Consider the following 16,421-nt stretch of genomic DNA (forward strand, 5'->3'; position numbering starts at 1 on the left):
CTACCTGACAGATTTTGCTGAAAATGCAGAGGGGGTTGGGGAAGGGCTTCTGTGTGCTGGGTGGTTTTGTTGTTGTTTCGTGTACCACTGAGTGGAAACATCGTTTTGAATAACTCATTGGTCACATCTTTACAGGTGATACTGAGCATCTTAGTCCCCCCTACCATACTAATGCTGGAATATAAAACCAAGGCAGAAATGTCCCATATTCCTCAGTCTCAAGACGCACATCAGATGACAATGGAAGATAGTGAAAACAACTTCCAAAACATAGCAGAAGAGATACCAATGGTAACTATACACACACACGGAACCAGACTTAGTCAAGCTTAGAACTGGATCCAGTGAAATCAATGAAAAATGCCGGTCATGACTACTCCCAGTGATTTCAGTGGTTCTGCTCTAAGAATTTGGCTGTTTCTTCTCTGAATCCAACCCAATAATTTTAACAACAAATTTTAATTGTATTCTTTCTACGTGATTTTTAAATATGTATTACTTTTATGTTAGGAAGTGTTTAAAGAAGTAAGGGTCTTGGACAGTACCGAAGGAAAGCATGACATGGAGACAATGATAAAACCGAAGAGGCTTCCCATTACACGAAAGTTTTATGCCTTCTATCATGCACCAATAGTGAAATTCTGGTTTAACACGGTAAGTTTGCTTTGGAAGAAACCACTTTTCCTTAATCTTTATGTTCTTTTCTTAATATTTACTTAATACTTTACGTCCTTCTTATAGTTGGCTTACTTAGGATTTCTGATGCTTTATACCTTTGTGGTTCTTGTGAAAATGGAGGAGCTACCTTCAGTTCAAGAATGGATTGTCATTGCATACATCTTCACGTTGGCTATTGAGAAGATCCGTGAGGTATGTTTGCATTTGCTTCATTTGTGCTCTTGAGTTTATTGAAATTCATACGAGATTTTTTTAAAAATATCAAGGGTTTGTTAAGATGAACTATACAGTGCAAAGAGGCTGTGCACAGTTGCAGAGTAAGGTTGTGCTTTCTCACTCCCTCAACCAGGGGTTCCTGTCCTGCCTTTAGGCTTGCCGAGCATCCACACCTGTGCATAATGTTTATTTAGGGCCTGTACATCCAAAATGCTGTGTGCATGGGCCCAAACCGCACTATTGCTATCTCTTATACATCTAGGGACATGTCTACACGAGGGATTATCCCAGGGATCACCTCGGGATCATCCCTGTGCGTCCACATAATGCACAGGGGATCCCGGGGGCAGGAAGGGAATGATCCCTCCCTTTTTCCGGGACAGCTGGGATAGCTTTAATCCCGACTTTTCCCACGGTCTCGGGATTGTCCCAAGACCGTGGGATGAGGGGGCACCCATCGCGGTTTCTTCTCAGCTCTTCACGAGTAAACAGGCATGGGGCACAGAGCTCTTCAGAGGTTCTGTGCTCATCGGGGGTGGGAGGGGGGAACAGGATCTTTTTTTAAAAAAACCACACGTACCTTTAGCGATGGAGGTGCTCATTTTTGATAAAAACAGCAACATCAAAACGGCAGGCGCGACGCCCTCTTCCCCCCGGGACTACGCGCGCCGTGTGTAGACTGAGGGGGAGGATCTTGCGATCACCATATTGCAAGATCCTCCCCCTCCCCTCCCCTCCCTAGGTCTAGACATGCCCTAGGAGTCAACTGCATGATTTTCCTATGCATGCTGTTTATGCACACAAACTCTATGCAAACGTTTTGGATCTGCCTAGTCCATATGGACGCAGGTATGTCCAATGGACTAGGTAGAAGAGCTGTATAAACGTGAACTATCCATCAGATGTAATTCTCAGGCACAGTGCTGCTACTAGGCACTTCCCTATTCCAGGAAAGTCCCAAATTGTATCAAAGTGCTGTCAAAGAAGACATTTCAGTACACTGAAACTGATCCTGAATTATTTTTCTTCATTTAACCTTTGAATGATCATAGGAGCAGAATTCCATTTTCTACAGAGCTGATGACACAGTGCAACTTAATAAATAGGGCATGCTTACCCATATCTTTCTGATATGGAGTATAGATTAGGAGCAGGGTTTACGTTTCGGTAATTTTGCTACTTGTGCAGACAATGATGTTTTATTATTATTTTATTTATATAATGATATCTCTGTGCATGGTGCTTTATACACCTTTAAAAAGGCTTGACAGGTCTTCCTCTAAGGGGCTTACACAAGGAAGCAGAGGAAAATCAAGGCAGGAAAAGAATATACAGTTATTTCAATTGCATGTACTTTGGCTTAGTTATAGTAGGATAATGCTGTGATATTGGTTCCCTGCAAACTGATTTGTCAATCAGGGGGCTGCCACAGAGACACATGCTGCTTCCCCCTCCCTTTTCTGGCTCAAATTCCTCTCTCCCTTCTCTTGTTAGCTTTAACCATGGTTCCGTGCAACATGTGTGCCAACACAAACCATGATTAAGGCAAAGCCATAGTTTGCAAAATCTCTTCAAACCAAGGCTTCAGTCTCTGGTTCTGATTTGCATTAAACATAGTTTGCATTGGTACATATATACCTAACCGCTATGTGACATGGCTTTTAAAGGCCTTGATATAAGACAAAATTAACCATGCCAAATTTCTCATTATTTTTAATGCAGATCTTTATGTCAGAAGCTGGGAAGATTAGTCAGAAGGTTAAAGTGTGGTTTAATGATTACTTCAACGTCAGTGATACAATAGCCATTATCACTTTCTTCATTGGTTTTATACTAAGATTTGGAGCAAAAGGGAACTTCAATAAAAATACTTACGAAGTAAATTATATTTTCGTTGCTGGAAGACTAATTTACTGCCTGAATATAATCTTTTGGTATGTGAGATTACTGGATTTTTTGGCTGTAAACCAACATGCTGGACCTTATGTTATGATGATTGGGAAAATGGTAAGATTTTATATTACAAAAATAGAATTATGTCTTTAAATTTATCATGTTTTAACTTGTGTTTTGCAAAAATGTTGTTTTACTTTAGTGTGAAACAGGTTTTTCACAAATAAAGATGGACAGTTGTGTATCGTTATTTTTTTCTCTGGAAGCTGTCTGTCTTTGTATAAAGAGGGATATTACTCCAATATTTGTGATATGACTGAGGCCACATATGCCATAGCCATAGCTCTTGGAACCATCAGAGTTTCATCCCACTATGCGGGGTTATGTTAATGGGAAGAAACTATCAATGGTGGGGGATTGAAATTATGCATACCCATTCCCCACCTCATATCTGCCAGGCGGGTGCAGTTTGTCTAGGGGCTATGCACATAAAAAACTGCGGGTGCAGTTTGTCTAGTGGGCTATTCCACATGACCAGCACACTCCTGTTTTAGGGTGTAAAATTTGCATGGATTTGCACATACCTAGGTAAGTTCCTATCAAATATGCAAAGCATGAATAACATATGGGGACAAGGCAATTGCATCCTACTCTGCGTACATTACAGATGTCTTCGTAGGACTGCTGTTGTATGCAGAGCCTGCTAAATGTGTTAAATGAGCACAATTTGGAGGGATTTTTCCTACTCAGAGGTTCCATTAAATTAGAGTTGTGCAAATGCTCACTTATGCACACAACTCCTGTTCATTTCAGTGTGTATTGGGCCTAGTGATGTGTTTTGAGTGGAGGCTATTGACACATCAATGCAGCATATCATGGTTTAATTATGTGGGGCTGAAGTGCAATCAAAGGTTGGCAGTTTGGCTTGTGAACCCAGATCCTAAACAACCCATCAGTCTAGGTTCATGTGTCATACGGACAACTTTTGAGCAGTGCGATCAGAGGCTGTTTATGGAAACCGAAAATGGCTCGCAGGCATCGTTCGTCCCTGCAAATCGTGGATTAAATAATCCACGATTTGCTGCTATGACATGTGAACTGGGTCTGTATTTGAGTGTGTGTGTGTGTGAGTGAGAGAGAGAGAGAGAGAGAGAGAGAGAGAGAGAGGTTTCAACATCAAGCTAGAACCCTCAGCTAGAATGCCCAGTTTAAAAGTAACATTGAATATGATATGCCCTAATGAACCAATTCTTGGGCTTCTAGGTCAGCCAGATCCTACTGTCTGCTATGGAAGTCAAAGTCCTGTGAGTATAAGTCCTACCTTAGCAGACAAGGAAAACACTCTAACTGTGCTCATTGTACTCAACTGCAAAATCACACAGTAAATATTTAGTGTTTTTGTTTCTGGTTTCCTGAAGGACTGAATGTTAGAAAACGTCATACATGGCTTGAGCAAATCTGATAAAATGAGTAGGGTGTAAGAAGAAGTGTTCTCTTCGTCTTTAACTGATCTTTCAATTTCCTTGACTCTAGCTCTGTTTTTAACAGGTAGCCAACATGTTTTACATTGTAGTGATTATGGCACTTGTCTTACTCAGTTTTGGAGTCCCCAGGAAGGCAATACTTTATCCAAATGAAGAACCATCCTGGGTTCTAGCAAAAGATATTGTGTTTCAGCCTTACTGGATGATCTTTGGTGAAGTTTATGCCTACGAAATTGATGGTAGGATACATTTTCTCTTTGGTGTTTGTCTCTTAAATAGATGAAAATATACTTGTGTTACATTCAAATACTCTTAGAAAACTTAATATAAATGAAATGTTTAAAATGTTTAAAGAAATATAAATCTGATTTTAAAAAATTAGATTCCAGTTTTTTATCCATCTTACTTTAGATATATTCAAAATCTGGAAGATTTTTTTGTTCATTACCAATAGGATGCTAAGATGTGTAAGGTATAAATTGGATTTTGTTTTAAAATGTGTTCATTTTATTCTATGTTGCCTTAAGAGTGTTTGACCTGAAAGGCGGCTCCAAATATTTTAAATAAATGAATAATCCAGTGGCTGAAACTGGATATTTGTGTGTTTAATACATACACACACACACACACACACACACACACACACACGTATTATTCCTAAATATTGAGTTTAGAATGCATTACAGCTGCTATTTGTGTATAGGAAAACTACAAATAACAATGTTTTGTTGGTATGTTTTAAAGAGCTCTATTTCATATTTGTATCTGTAAAAAATGTCTTATTGGTATTTTTCCCCCTTTTATCCACAAAGTATGTGCAAATAATTCTGACCCTAATGTTAAAAGCCTCTGTGTGACGGGATCATGGCTGACACCATTTCTGCAGTCTGTCTACCTTTTTGTACAGTACATTATTATGGTCAATCTCCTCATCGCTTTTTTCAAGTACGTATATATTTCACTTGACTTTTAAATTGTTGATTGTAGTACCTACGTGTTAGAGATCCTACAGATGTTTGTTTGGATGTACCTTTCATCTAATAGTGTATAGATCAGAATGCAAGAGAATTGCTGCTAGTTTCTAAGGTATTTCTCCTATTAAATACTTCTATGTCCTTTTCTTTCTTTCTTTTAGCAATGTGTATTTACAAGTCAAAGCCATTTCCAACATTGTATGGAAATATGAGCGTTATCATTTCGTTATGGCTTACCATGAGAAACCTATCCTGCCCCCTCCTCTTATCATTCTTAGTCATATGGCTTCCCTGTTCTGCTGTGTATGCAAGCAAAGAAAGAAAGACAAAACTTCAGATGGGCCAAGTAAGAACAAACAAAAATATGCAATATTGTCCATTCTTTCTATTATGTAAAATGTCGAGATGATGTATAAGATGTCTGGTTATGCTTAAGGCTTGTGTGAAATGCACCCCTCCAATTCACCATCCTATTAAAAGATGGGGAACTGCGGGGTGGTGGTGTTTTGAGTATTTTCTCATGTGTGGGCAGTAATGCTTTGCCTTATTTCTGGATCAGGGGATGCTTTAGGTGGTGGCCTCTTAAGGGCCTCTACTTCCCTTGCTCGGCTTCGTCCATTTTCTTCTGCTGCCCCTTACGTCTGGAACGCTCTTCCAGAACATTTGAGAACTACAAGTTCAATCGCAGCTTTTAAAGCTCAACTAAACTTGATGTTGTGCGGCCTCTATACTGTTAGTTTTACCCTACCCTGCGCCTGCTTACCCTACCCTGTGCCTGTTGGCATTCTCTTCCCCTCCTTATTGTTTTACTTTGATTTTATTAGATTGTAAGCCTATGCGGCAGGGCCTTGCTATTTACTGTTTTACTCTGTACAGCACCATGTACATTGATGGTGCTATATAAATAAATAAATAATAATAATAATAATAATAATAATAATAATAATAATAATGGTGGACAAGGAACATCGTTAATATTTTAAAAAAGAAAAGTTCTGCTTACCCTATGAGTGGCAATCTTGAAAGGCTAAAAAGGGTAAAACTCCCTACTATAACACTAAGCCTTCTTAGTGTTTTGCTACAACCCCTTGAAGACTGCCCTTTTATTTCAGGGGTGAACGTTCTATGGAAGTTCCAAGTTCTGAGAAATAATTTTTGCCCCCGGTGCCATCTAACGACGTTTCTCGGAACTGCGGGCTTCTAGGGAAGTTTCAAGTTCGGAGAAAGATAACTGCCAGGAGCTTCTGGCCTAGCAGAGGGGCCAAAACCCACGAACCTCCTCACCAGACTGCTCCTCTTCACCTGTCGTATGACGGGCTTTTTTGCTAGTCAACATATAAACAACTTAATTTTAATTGACTTTAAATTTATTAAACTCTAAATAAACAATTTAAAACCTATTATTGGCACAGAAGTGCTGTATTTGACTGTTTGTGCCCAAATGAAGTGCTGGACCAGATATGGTAGTATACCTCCACATAGCAGATAGTACTGGATGTGTGGGTGATCACATAAAGCATTCTGGATATTCTGTTTCCCCACTGAGCTGGTGCTTCCTTAAGTAGGACAGGATCTACAGTACTGCTTTAAAACAGTTTATAGTGGCATTGACAACTGTTGGGGCCTGTGACACGCTCCATGTACAGTTTTCAAACTATTTTCAAAGTGTTATATTCTCCTTTGTGTAGATCTGCTTAGGTTGCTTCACCATGCTGCATAGAGAGTTTCAGTTATAAATTATTATTATTATTATTAATAATAATAATGTGATTACATTCAAAAATGCCTGATTGGTGCAGATCTACTACCTGTTTCCCATCGCTTTCCTAAAAATCACATCCAGTTCTTAACACATTACATATGGTAAGAATTTTCTTCCTGGCTCATGAACAGTGTGACATAGCCTATTTTAGGTAACATTAAAGGAAAGCAAATTGTAAACAATCTGGTTGTTTATATTTTTACCATCAGGGGTAACAATATTTGTATTTTCTGTCTAAGCCAACAAATATTCTTGTAACATCTATATATGACTAAGTTTCCTTGTTTAAAAGTACTTCTGTGAAGCTTTTACCATTTTAGATTCAGCTGAATTTTATCTATACAGTTTACTTTCATGGTGATGATTACTACTCTGCCCTGTTTTCTGTGTGACAGACTTTTGGCAGGCTTCTAAAACAAAGTGTCTTTTTCATTCTCTAGAACTGTTTCTAACAGAAGAAGATCAAAAGAAACTTCATGATTTTGAAGAGTTATGTGTTGAGATGTATTTCAACGAAAAAGATGACAAATTCCATTCTGGCAGTGAAGAGAGAATTAGAGTAACTTCTGAACGGTAGGAAACTTTAATGAATGAACATTTAAACTTTGCTTTTATATTCAATTTTGAAACCTTTTAAAAATGCACCAGTTTCTTTCCAGTTATTCAAGGGTGATTGAAACATCTTAATGATAAGCTCTTGCACATTAATGATAAGCTTTTGATTGCCAGGATCCACTAAAACATTCTCATTCCAGAGTACTAGCTATTTTGCAACAAAAAGCAGCATAGAGGCTGCATTCAGGTACTAGTAGAGAGCTGTAGTGCTTAAAATGTCTAGACCCAACACTGGGTCTTTTAATCCCCACTAGGGAATTAATTCACTAGGTGATTTCGGGTCAATCAACTGAGGAGTTGATTGACCCTAGTTGATTGATCATTTCCAGCCATGGTGTCTTAAATAGCCCACTGTGGTTTGTGGCATCCCTGTTCATAGGTTGGGTTCTTGGTGTGGTTATCAAACCACCCAGAACCCATGGGCTGTTTTAGGATTGTTGGTGGTTTGTTAACTATACCAACAGCTCATGCTTGCTGGGTTTGGACAACACGACATCCTATGAGTGGGCATTGGGTTATGGAGCAGATTCCCATGAATGCCTGGCACGTGCCACAAACCACGGTGACTTATATAAGCCACCATGGCTGAAAATGATAATGCAAACCGGGTCTGACTCTCAGCCTAATGCACCTCACAGGGTTGTCGTGAGCATAAAATGGAGAGGAGGAGGATCATGTATGCTGCCTTACCAAGCTGAATGTGGCTTAGCAGTCACTTGATGAACAACCTATTTTTGCTACCTGCCTTAGCATCTAAAGCATAGGTTGCCAGGAACCTGACAGACCACCGTATGTAGCTGGAGGGCTGTGCTTAGCTTGGTAGGCAAGAGGTTGTTTTAGAAGTTTTCATTAAGCTGACGGAGGAGCTCCCATCTGACTTCTTTACTCACTTCAGTGGAGGTGCAGCTCTGGGTACTCCCCCCTCTGGACATGCAAGGCTATATCCTTTATAGCAGGGATGGGGAATGCATGCTCTCCAGGTGTTGGTGGACTGCAACTCCCATATGCTGGTTAGAGATGATGGGAGTTGCATCTGGAAGACCTCATGTTCCCCTCTCCTGTAATTGAAAGAACGTCGGAAGCAGCTTTATATCAGATCAGACTATTTATCCATCTAGCCCAATATTGCCTACTCTGACTGGTAGCAACTCTTCGGAGTCTTAGGCAGAAGTCTCTTCTCATCTGATACTTCTATCTGGAGGTGCCAGCCGTTGTTTTCTAACCACTCTTCTGAGCATGCCTCCCGATTGGAAGAACACCCCAGCGTAGTGACTCATGCAGTGACAACACAGCCCTTTAAATTGATTCCGTGATCCATTCATGCTCATTTGGAAGGAAGCAACACCAGAGCAATGAATCGGGTGGTAACGTAGTGGGCAAGTTTCTTTGTGGGAGGCTGCTATGTGCTCACAGGACCCGTAGTTATTTCTCATGGCATCCTGGGTGTCCCTCTCACAGCATGAATTTCTAACATGCAATGAAAGCATCCCTAATGTTTCTTCCTCCCACCCCTCCTTGCTGTCTTTTTCCCCCCCTCCAGCGTTGAGCAAATGTGCATCCAAATCAAGGAGGTTGGCGACAGAGTCAACTATATCAAACGTTCATTGCATTCTCTAGATACGCAAATTGGCCACTTACAGGACCTCTCTGCTCTTACAGTGGATACTTTGAAAACCTTAACTGCACAGAAGGCCTCAGAAGCTAGCAAGGTCCACAATGAAATTACGCGGGAACTGAGTATTTCAAAGCATTTGGCACAGAACCTCATTGACGACGGTCCGCTAAGATCTTCCATTTGGCGAAAGCACAGCATTGGCAACATGTTTGGTTCTTCTTTTCCCCAAGGAGGCCTCGAGAGTAATAATGCTGTGCTGTGCAACATTTCTATGCAAGACGAAAGAGATTCTGGACATAAGATGACTAGTCTCCCCAAAGGGGACGAATTCAACTTTCCAGAGGCAGGTTCCTCAGGCAGTGCCTTCATTCCAAGAGCTCTTTCTCCCCCAGAACTCCGTCAAAGAGCACAGGGTACAGACATATCAAAATGCAGTAATAAAAATAAAAAATCAGGCAGTTCTTTAAGCAGCATGCCTCATCGAACGTCTCCGACAGCTAAATTTTTCGTTAGCACTCCTTCTCAGCCAAGTTGTAAGCACCCGATAGAAAATGCCACAAAGGATGGCGAAGTTGTAGTCCTGAAGGCTGCCGATGGAGAGAATGCTGTTGAATTTGGTGCATTTGTGGGTAAGTATAACAAACTAAAGCATATACTTCCTAAAGATGTAGTTGCTTGCTGTGATTCTCCTGCTTCCGGCTCTGTTTGTCTTGCCGCTGCCTCCCAACTTTGGGTTGAAACTGGAGGATACGTCAACCATGGATTTGTTGATGATGAAAGTTATACTCATACTGAGAGCTCCTCGGACAAATGGAAGCGCCGGTCCTTTTCCAAGTTGGCGAAGAACAATGCCAAAAATAAATTACTATCGTCATCTACTTACGAGATTAGAAGTGACCCAAGTAATGATCTCAATGGGACACTGAATATTGAAGGATTTCTTAGAAGCATTCCAGAAACATCACAAAAGAGTTATGGTAGTTCCAACAGCAGTGCACATCGTCAGAAACTCTGGACCAAATCTAAATTGCAAGGTTTGATTTATCAAGAATTGTATGGTACCTTTGGTGGATTTTGGTTGCAGGTGACCTTGCGGTACTGTGGTGTACTTTGCTTTTAATTTCCTCCAGCTATCCAAATGGTTCTTTCCTTGTAAAAGTGTAATTTCTTTTGTCAATCAGGTTGTGGACAATATTTTTCAGACATACAGTTATTAAAGATTAAGAGATTTTAATTTTAGCTATAAACTACGTAGGTCAGTGTCTGTAATTAGAAGAATCCTGATCAAGCAAATAATTTGGAGAACTTTTTTTTCTTTTGACATGATAGTCTGCACAAAAATATTGTCTATTCTTTGAATGAAAAACCAAGATTCTTTTTATAACAACGTGTTTGTGGCATCAGCCTATTGTACTGTTAGTCTAAATACTGTGGTGTCTATTATCTACCACTGTTTTGGCAAGCTTTGTTGCTGTGGGGAAATGGCTTCTAAACTAAAGTTACTTAAATCAATCATTTGGCATTCTATAAGTTCTCTTTAATAGAAAAAGTTTCAGATTCTGTTTATTCAAGTGGTGTTTTAAGTGAAAGAAAAATGCACAAAACAGTGGCAGATTTCTGTTTGTTACAACATTGGGTACTAACAAAATACTTGGGAGTTCAGAGTAATATAAACAGTTTCTAGAGGAAGAGGATTTTTGTTTGTTTCTTCCAGTGTTTCAAATGGCCATGTATGCTTTTTTTTTGTCTTGCAAATATATGGTCATATGCATTAAAACCAGGCAATACTACAAGTAGAGTCCATTTTGGACAGTCCTGGGACCTGGGCAAAGGTGTAGAGTCGATGCGCACATTTGCACGACAAGCCAACCCTTTGTGAGTGACTAGCCATGTGCTGTGCATGGTTGGTGTGCCGGGTGGACGATAGGGTGCACCACCCTCGGTGCATCAGTGGTCCCCCCTTCCCCCGGGCCTCCAGCCAGCCCCACCTGCTGTCCCAGGGGACTTGACAACAGAACACATCTTGTTTGTGCCAAGCCTCCATCCCTGCTCCAACCACAATCCTGATCGAAGTTGGAGCACTCCTTTTTTGTGCCCCTTCACCCTCATCAGCAGTAGCCCCTTCAAAGTGCCCCACTTCAGAGGGGCTGCCCCTGCCCCCAGCTCCTTCCAGGATCCCTGTCCCCGACATATTTATTTCACTTTTGCTAGATTGTTTTTAGCTACCATCAAATTGTTTGCCATAATCAAATGTGGTGCATCTAGTGGTGTGTGTGTGTGCATGTATCCAGTGATTCCCTTCCTCATACACACACTCACCATTTTTAATGTCAATTATAACTAAACCATTGTAAATATATGCTTTAATTTCGAAGGCAGAGCTAAACATATAAAGGGTTCAAGATTAGTTGGTATAGTCAAGAGTTTAAATTTAGTTCACTAACCAAAGAGCTGAATAATTATACCTGCGTTACTGGAAGAAATAGGGCTTGCAGGCACATTTGGCAGTTTGATAAAAAATTTCCTGGCCACTACCACAAAATCGCCTCCATGGGAGTCGTGGCTAGTCACAAAGGACAAGTGAAGCCCAAAAGACTCGAGTAGAAGGCAGAGGTTGGGGCTGAACTCCAACACACAGAATAACTCCTTTGAATACAATTTTCGGTGTCAACAAAAACCTATTTCACAGAGGGCAAACTCCATTTCTCTTTGCCTCCTGCCACCAGCCAACTCATTCTCCCCTATCACTTCCTCTCGCTCACTCTGGATCATTACTTATACTCCACTACACTCTTCTCTCTGTCTCTCTCTCTCCCTCTCTTCCTCTCCCCCCCCACACAGAGTGGATTATCATGCGTAGGCTCTGACTAACTCTCTCTCTCTCTCTCTCACACACACACACACACACACACACACACACACACACACACACACGTATGCCCACCATGTATTCGTACATATACACACACTTTCTTCCTCCCTTCTCCTGACAGCAAGGGTGCACAAAAACCACACTCACTCTTTTCTCAGGATCATTCCCAAATCCCACCCAAACCCTCTATCTATCCGTGTCTTGTCACACACCTGCAGCCCCCATCCGTCCAGACATACCATACAATCCTCCCAGCCCTCATGCCTAGGTTGCTCCTAGCTGGCTCCCCCAGCCCCAGTTGGCTTCCTGCTACTCTCCCTCCCCACCTCCTCATCGCCCATCATCTTCAGTACCTATTAATGTCTCTCATTCCCATATGGAGGCATTCATGGCAAATGAAGATGGCAGCAGCTGGAGGCCCTCTTTACTCTAAAGCAATCCCAGACATCTAAACGTAGGAAGGGGTGGACACACCTTAGCAGATGCCAAGGAAGTGCCTGGAGGAACAATGGGGTCCTGTGGCCCCATGTTGCCTGCCCCTGTGCTAGGGTATCCTTTTTTTTGCTTATAATATAATCTTCATCCTTACTGTTTGGTCTTTCAGAATTTTGGTAGCATGAAAGTGTTAGCCCTGTGAACGTGTTTAGAATGTACATGTAATGGAGGGTATCAGTAGCCTGCTATTCTCATCCCTGGCTCTGCCTGCCATTTGCTCATTTGCATAGGAGTCTACAGTGCATAAGCCTAAACTGCATGATCTGCACACATTTTTGTGTGCGTGTGTGCATATTGCATGATTCAAGCATGTATGCTTCTTTGCAAATGTGAAATTCAGTGCGCAAATAGCAGGTGAGGGAAGGCCAGGAAATTACAATCCCAACAATCCCCCATTGCATGGACATTCCAAATATCAGAATTGGAGTTATGTATTGAACTCAGGTTTTTTTGCTAGTTAAATTTAGAAAAACTGCTGATATCCATGCTTAAAAAAGAAAAGAATATACAATGCTTTGAAACCAGCGTAGTGAAATATTTTCTCACTTGAACATTTTTCCTGGGTCATCATTATGTTGTGCATCTGTTTTGTGCTTCCCTGTAAAACTGTACTTTTCCTCCCCTACATGATGATGGTGCCAAAGGTCACAGAGACAGCATGGAATTGCAACGATTTAAAGAGACGGTGGTTAAGAATAAAGTAACAAGCGATAATATTGAGGTAAGAGGAAAATCATTAGAGAAGTTTAGCAAGCTGATGTGGGGAGTTGGCTTACACTCCTTTGCTAAATACATTCATTGCTGTGTTGAAAAAGCATTTCAACAGGCTTGACTGTGTAGTAAGTGATGTGGCTAAGCGTCTTGAGCTGCGAGTCAACAAGTCCCAGGTTCAGAGACTTGTTCAGACTTCTGGGAGGAGGCACAGTAGAAGAGCATGTTTTGCTTGGAGAAGGTCCCAGGTTTAAGTCCCACCTCCAATTAAAAGAATCAGGTAGCTAATGGGATAGCTGCTGCTGGACAGACAATACTACTACTACTACTACTACTACTATATTTCTTACCCACCTCTCTGATTGGATCGAGGCAGGGTACAATAACAAGCATAAAATACACAAAATACTGATTAAAAACATAGCATATACTGTTAAAAACCTCCTAAAAACATCCTAAAAGCATATTAAAAGTATCCTAAAATTCTACTGGATAAGCCTGCTGGAAGAGATCAGTCTTGATAGCTTTCTTGAACGCTAAAAGACTGTCAAGCTGACGAGCCTCCTCCCGCAGGCCATTCCACAGTCTGGGAGCAGCAGAAGAAAAGGTCCTCTGGGTAATGGTTGTCCGCCTAGTCTTTGCTGACTGAAGGAGATTCTTCCCAGAGGACCTGAGTGTGTGGGGCGGATTGTACGGGAGAAGGCGATCCCGCAGGTAGCCTGGACCCAAACCATGTAGGGCTTTAAAGGTTTACACTTTATTTTTTGCCCAGAAACTAATAGGCAGCCAGTGAAGAGATTTTAAGATTGGTGTAATGTGATCACCCTAGATGTACCAGTGACCAACCTGGCTGCCATATTTTGAACTAGGCGGCCTTAGCATTGACGGACAATTTGTTTGACCTTTCTGTGGCAAGTTGCGGAGGCAACTTTTCATGGCAAGTTCCGTATGTTCCGACTTTCCGTGGGAGCAGTGCACGTTGGGAAGGGAGCAGTTCTATACCCCACTTTAATTTACTGATAGAGCCAATCCAGCATTTCTGGAGCTCCCAATGTCATAGCCTGGTCTCTGAAACAGGGTATTCTACAACCTTATGTGTGCAGAATTACTCAAACATAGCAGAGGAGGGGAAGGAGCCTTTGCCCACATGCCTATCAGAAGACAAATAAGGCACCTCTAGATTAGGGCTATGATCTAGAATTGCTAGTTTTGAAATGTTTCAGTTTGAAGTCAGAGTCCAGAGATGTTATTTGGAGGAAAATTGAGGTTTCTTCTTTTATTCTTGAAAAGTGACTGGAATGCTTAAAACTTTTAAAGCCACTTCAATACAAATTTTAAAAAGTCCTTTATAACTAACTCTTATAGGAGCAACAGGAAGACTTCAAAAAAGTCATTTTGGAATGCATGGAGACCACAAAGGGTCAGGTAAAACTTTGACTTTTGCATTCTGGCTCTTTACAATTGCATCCAATATCATAGGTAGTAACGTTCATATGTCATTTATGAAAGCAAGGGTATCGGCTTAGTCCCTTTTAAAGTATTGTATAGCACCTACCAAGTGGTGACACAAAACTAATATTATAGTAGAGTAGTGAACGATAACATTGTTATCTGTTTAATACATAGGGCAGTAGTAATACAGAAGGCAACCTGAGGCATGTTAGTTCATGTGGTGGCTTTACTGACTATCATAGAAGCTCGTTAGCAGCACGCTCAGAGCAAAGTAAGTATCGTAAATGCTTTAGTTTTTAATCTCTGCATTTTATAAACTGGTACTAATATACAACAATTCATAAAATACAAGTTACCCTGAAACATTTGTAGTTATGGTTTCTCTGATTCTATTCTTCAAAGTAGGGTTAAAACTATCCCCCTTAGTGCATTTGTTGAATCTCGTTGCTTTGTTTCTCCTTCCTGCCCTCTACAGTCTTTTGCAGACTTCTTTGTTTTACTAAACGCAGCCGTTGTGACTACAATTTGAAGGGGAAAGACGGGGTGGAGAGTGGGGAGAGACTTCTTTACCCTTTCTTTTCTTGATACCATTTTCCTGCTGAAAATTTCCCTCCCACTTTTACCTCTACTGGTGGAAAGATGCCAGATGCCTTCTCTTACCAACACAGCTTGGTGAGGGCCATTTTGGGTGTGAAAATAGCATGGGTGGGTGATTAAGAAGCTGCACCAGTTTGGGGTGGGGTGGGGCTTAAGCATCTGCTTTGCATGTAGAAGGTCCCCGGTTCAATCCACAGCATCTCCAGGTAGGGCTGGAAAATCCCCTGCCTGAAATCCTGGAGACCTGCTGCCAATCAGTGTGGACAATACTGAGTTAGATGGACCAATGGTCTGACTCATTGGGCCAATTCACACGATCAAACAGTCCACCATAGCTTATATAAGCTACGGTGGGCTGTGATACGTGCGGGTGGCCATTTTGATTATTCAAGCTGCAACCATGGCTTGCTGTGTCACCTGGACCTGGTGGGGGTAGGTTTTGCAAGGGATAAATAACCCCTGGATAACCCATGGTCTATTTCAGGTCAGTATAAGGCAGCTTCCTATTTCCCTATGCTTTCCCCTTCAGTTAGCATTCTATAAAAACAAAACTGTTCCCAACCCCGGTTGTTTTGTTGACATATAGCTGTTCTTTCATCAGCCAGTTAAAGCTTTTGGTTGATTGGTGGAGACCAATATGAACTGGTACAGCTGGGAGATGAGGGCATCCATCTCTGTTAAAAAAATAAATTAATTAAAATTGTTGGATCAGACCAAAGACCCGAATAGCCCAACACTTTATTTCCAATAATGGCCAGCCAGAAGCCTCTGGGAGGCTCACGAACAGGGCATGAAGTTGATAGCCATTCCCTGTTTCTGTCCTTTTGTCTTTTAGCTCCCAATCCCTTTTAAAACGCCACTTAAGCTAAGTGAATGTCCATCACAATTCTTTATATTTTGTCACTATTTTGTTTCTGATGTTCAATTCAAGTGTTTTGGTTCAGTTGCGTTACTGTAATAGGCAATGAAGGAAGAGAACAAGAAGGATGGGTCTCTCATTCTAATACGATAAGGAGAGCTTTTCCTTCTAATAATAGCTTTTGACTGAGAGCCAAAG

At 41.2% G+C, this 16,421-nt stretch overlaps 1 protein-coding gene across 2 annotated transcripts in view; it reads left to right on the forward strand.

Annotated features, from left to right (window-relative positions):
* Positions 1–16,421, forward strand: part of TRPM7 (transient receptor potential cation channel subfamily M member 7) — an 81,382-nt gene that overhangs the window by 51,562 nt on the left and 13,399 nt on the right. For both annotated transcript variants that reach the window (XM_063142481.1, XM_063142482.1), the window contains exons 18-29: positions 136–291; positions 511–654; positions 742–870; positions 2,617–2,901; positions 4,336–4,510; positions 5,084–5,216; positions 5,407–5,591; positions 7,448–7,580; positions 9,163–9,866; positions 13,249–13,325; positions 14,681–14,740; positions 14,942–15,038. In XM_063142481.1, the coding sequence (XP_062998551.1) occupies positions 136–291; positions 511–654; positions 742–870; positions 2,617–2,901; positions 4,336–4,510; positions 5,084–5,216; positions 5,407–5,591; positions 7,448–7,580; positions 9,163–9,866; positions 13,249–13,325; positions 14,681–14,740; positions 14,942–15,038 (2,278 nt within the window). The remainder of the gene's footprint in view (positions 1–135; positions 292–510; positions 655–741; positions 871–2,616; positions 2,902–4,335; positions 4,511–5,083; positions 5,217–5,406; positions 5,592–7,447; positions 7,581–9,162; positions 9,867–13,248; positions 13,326–14,680; positions 14,741–14,941; positions 15,039–16,421) is intronic.

The sequence above is a fragment of the Elgaria multicarinata genome, chromosome 16 (assembly GCF_023053635.1).
Source record: "Elgaria multicarinata webbii isolate HBS135686 ecotype San Diego chromosome 16, rElgMul1.1.pri, whole genome shotgun sequence".
Classification (NCBI taxonomy): domain Eukaryota; kingdom Metazoa; phylum Chordata; class Lepidosauria; order Squamata; family Anguidae; genus Elgaria; species Elgaria multicarinata.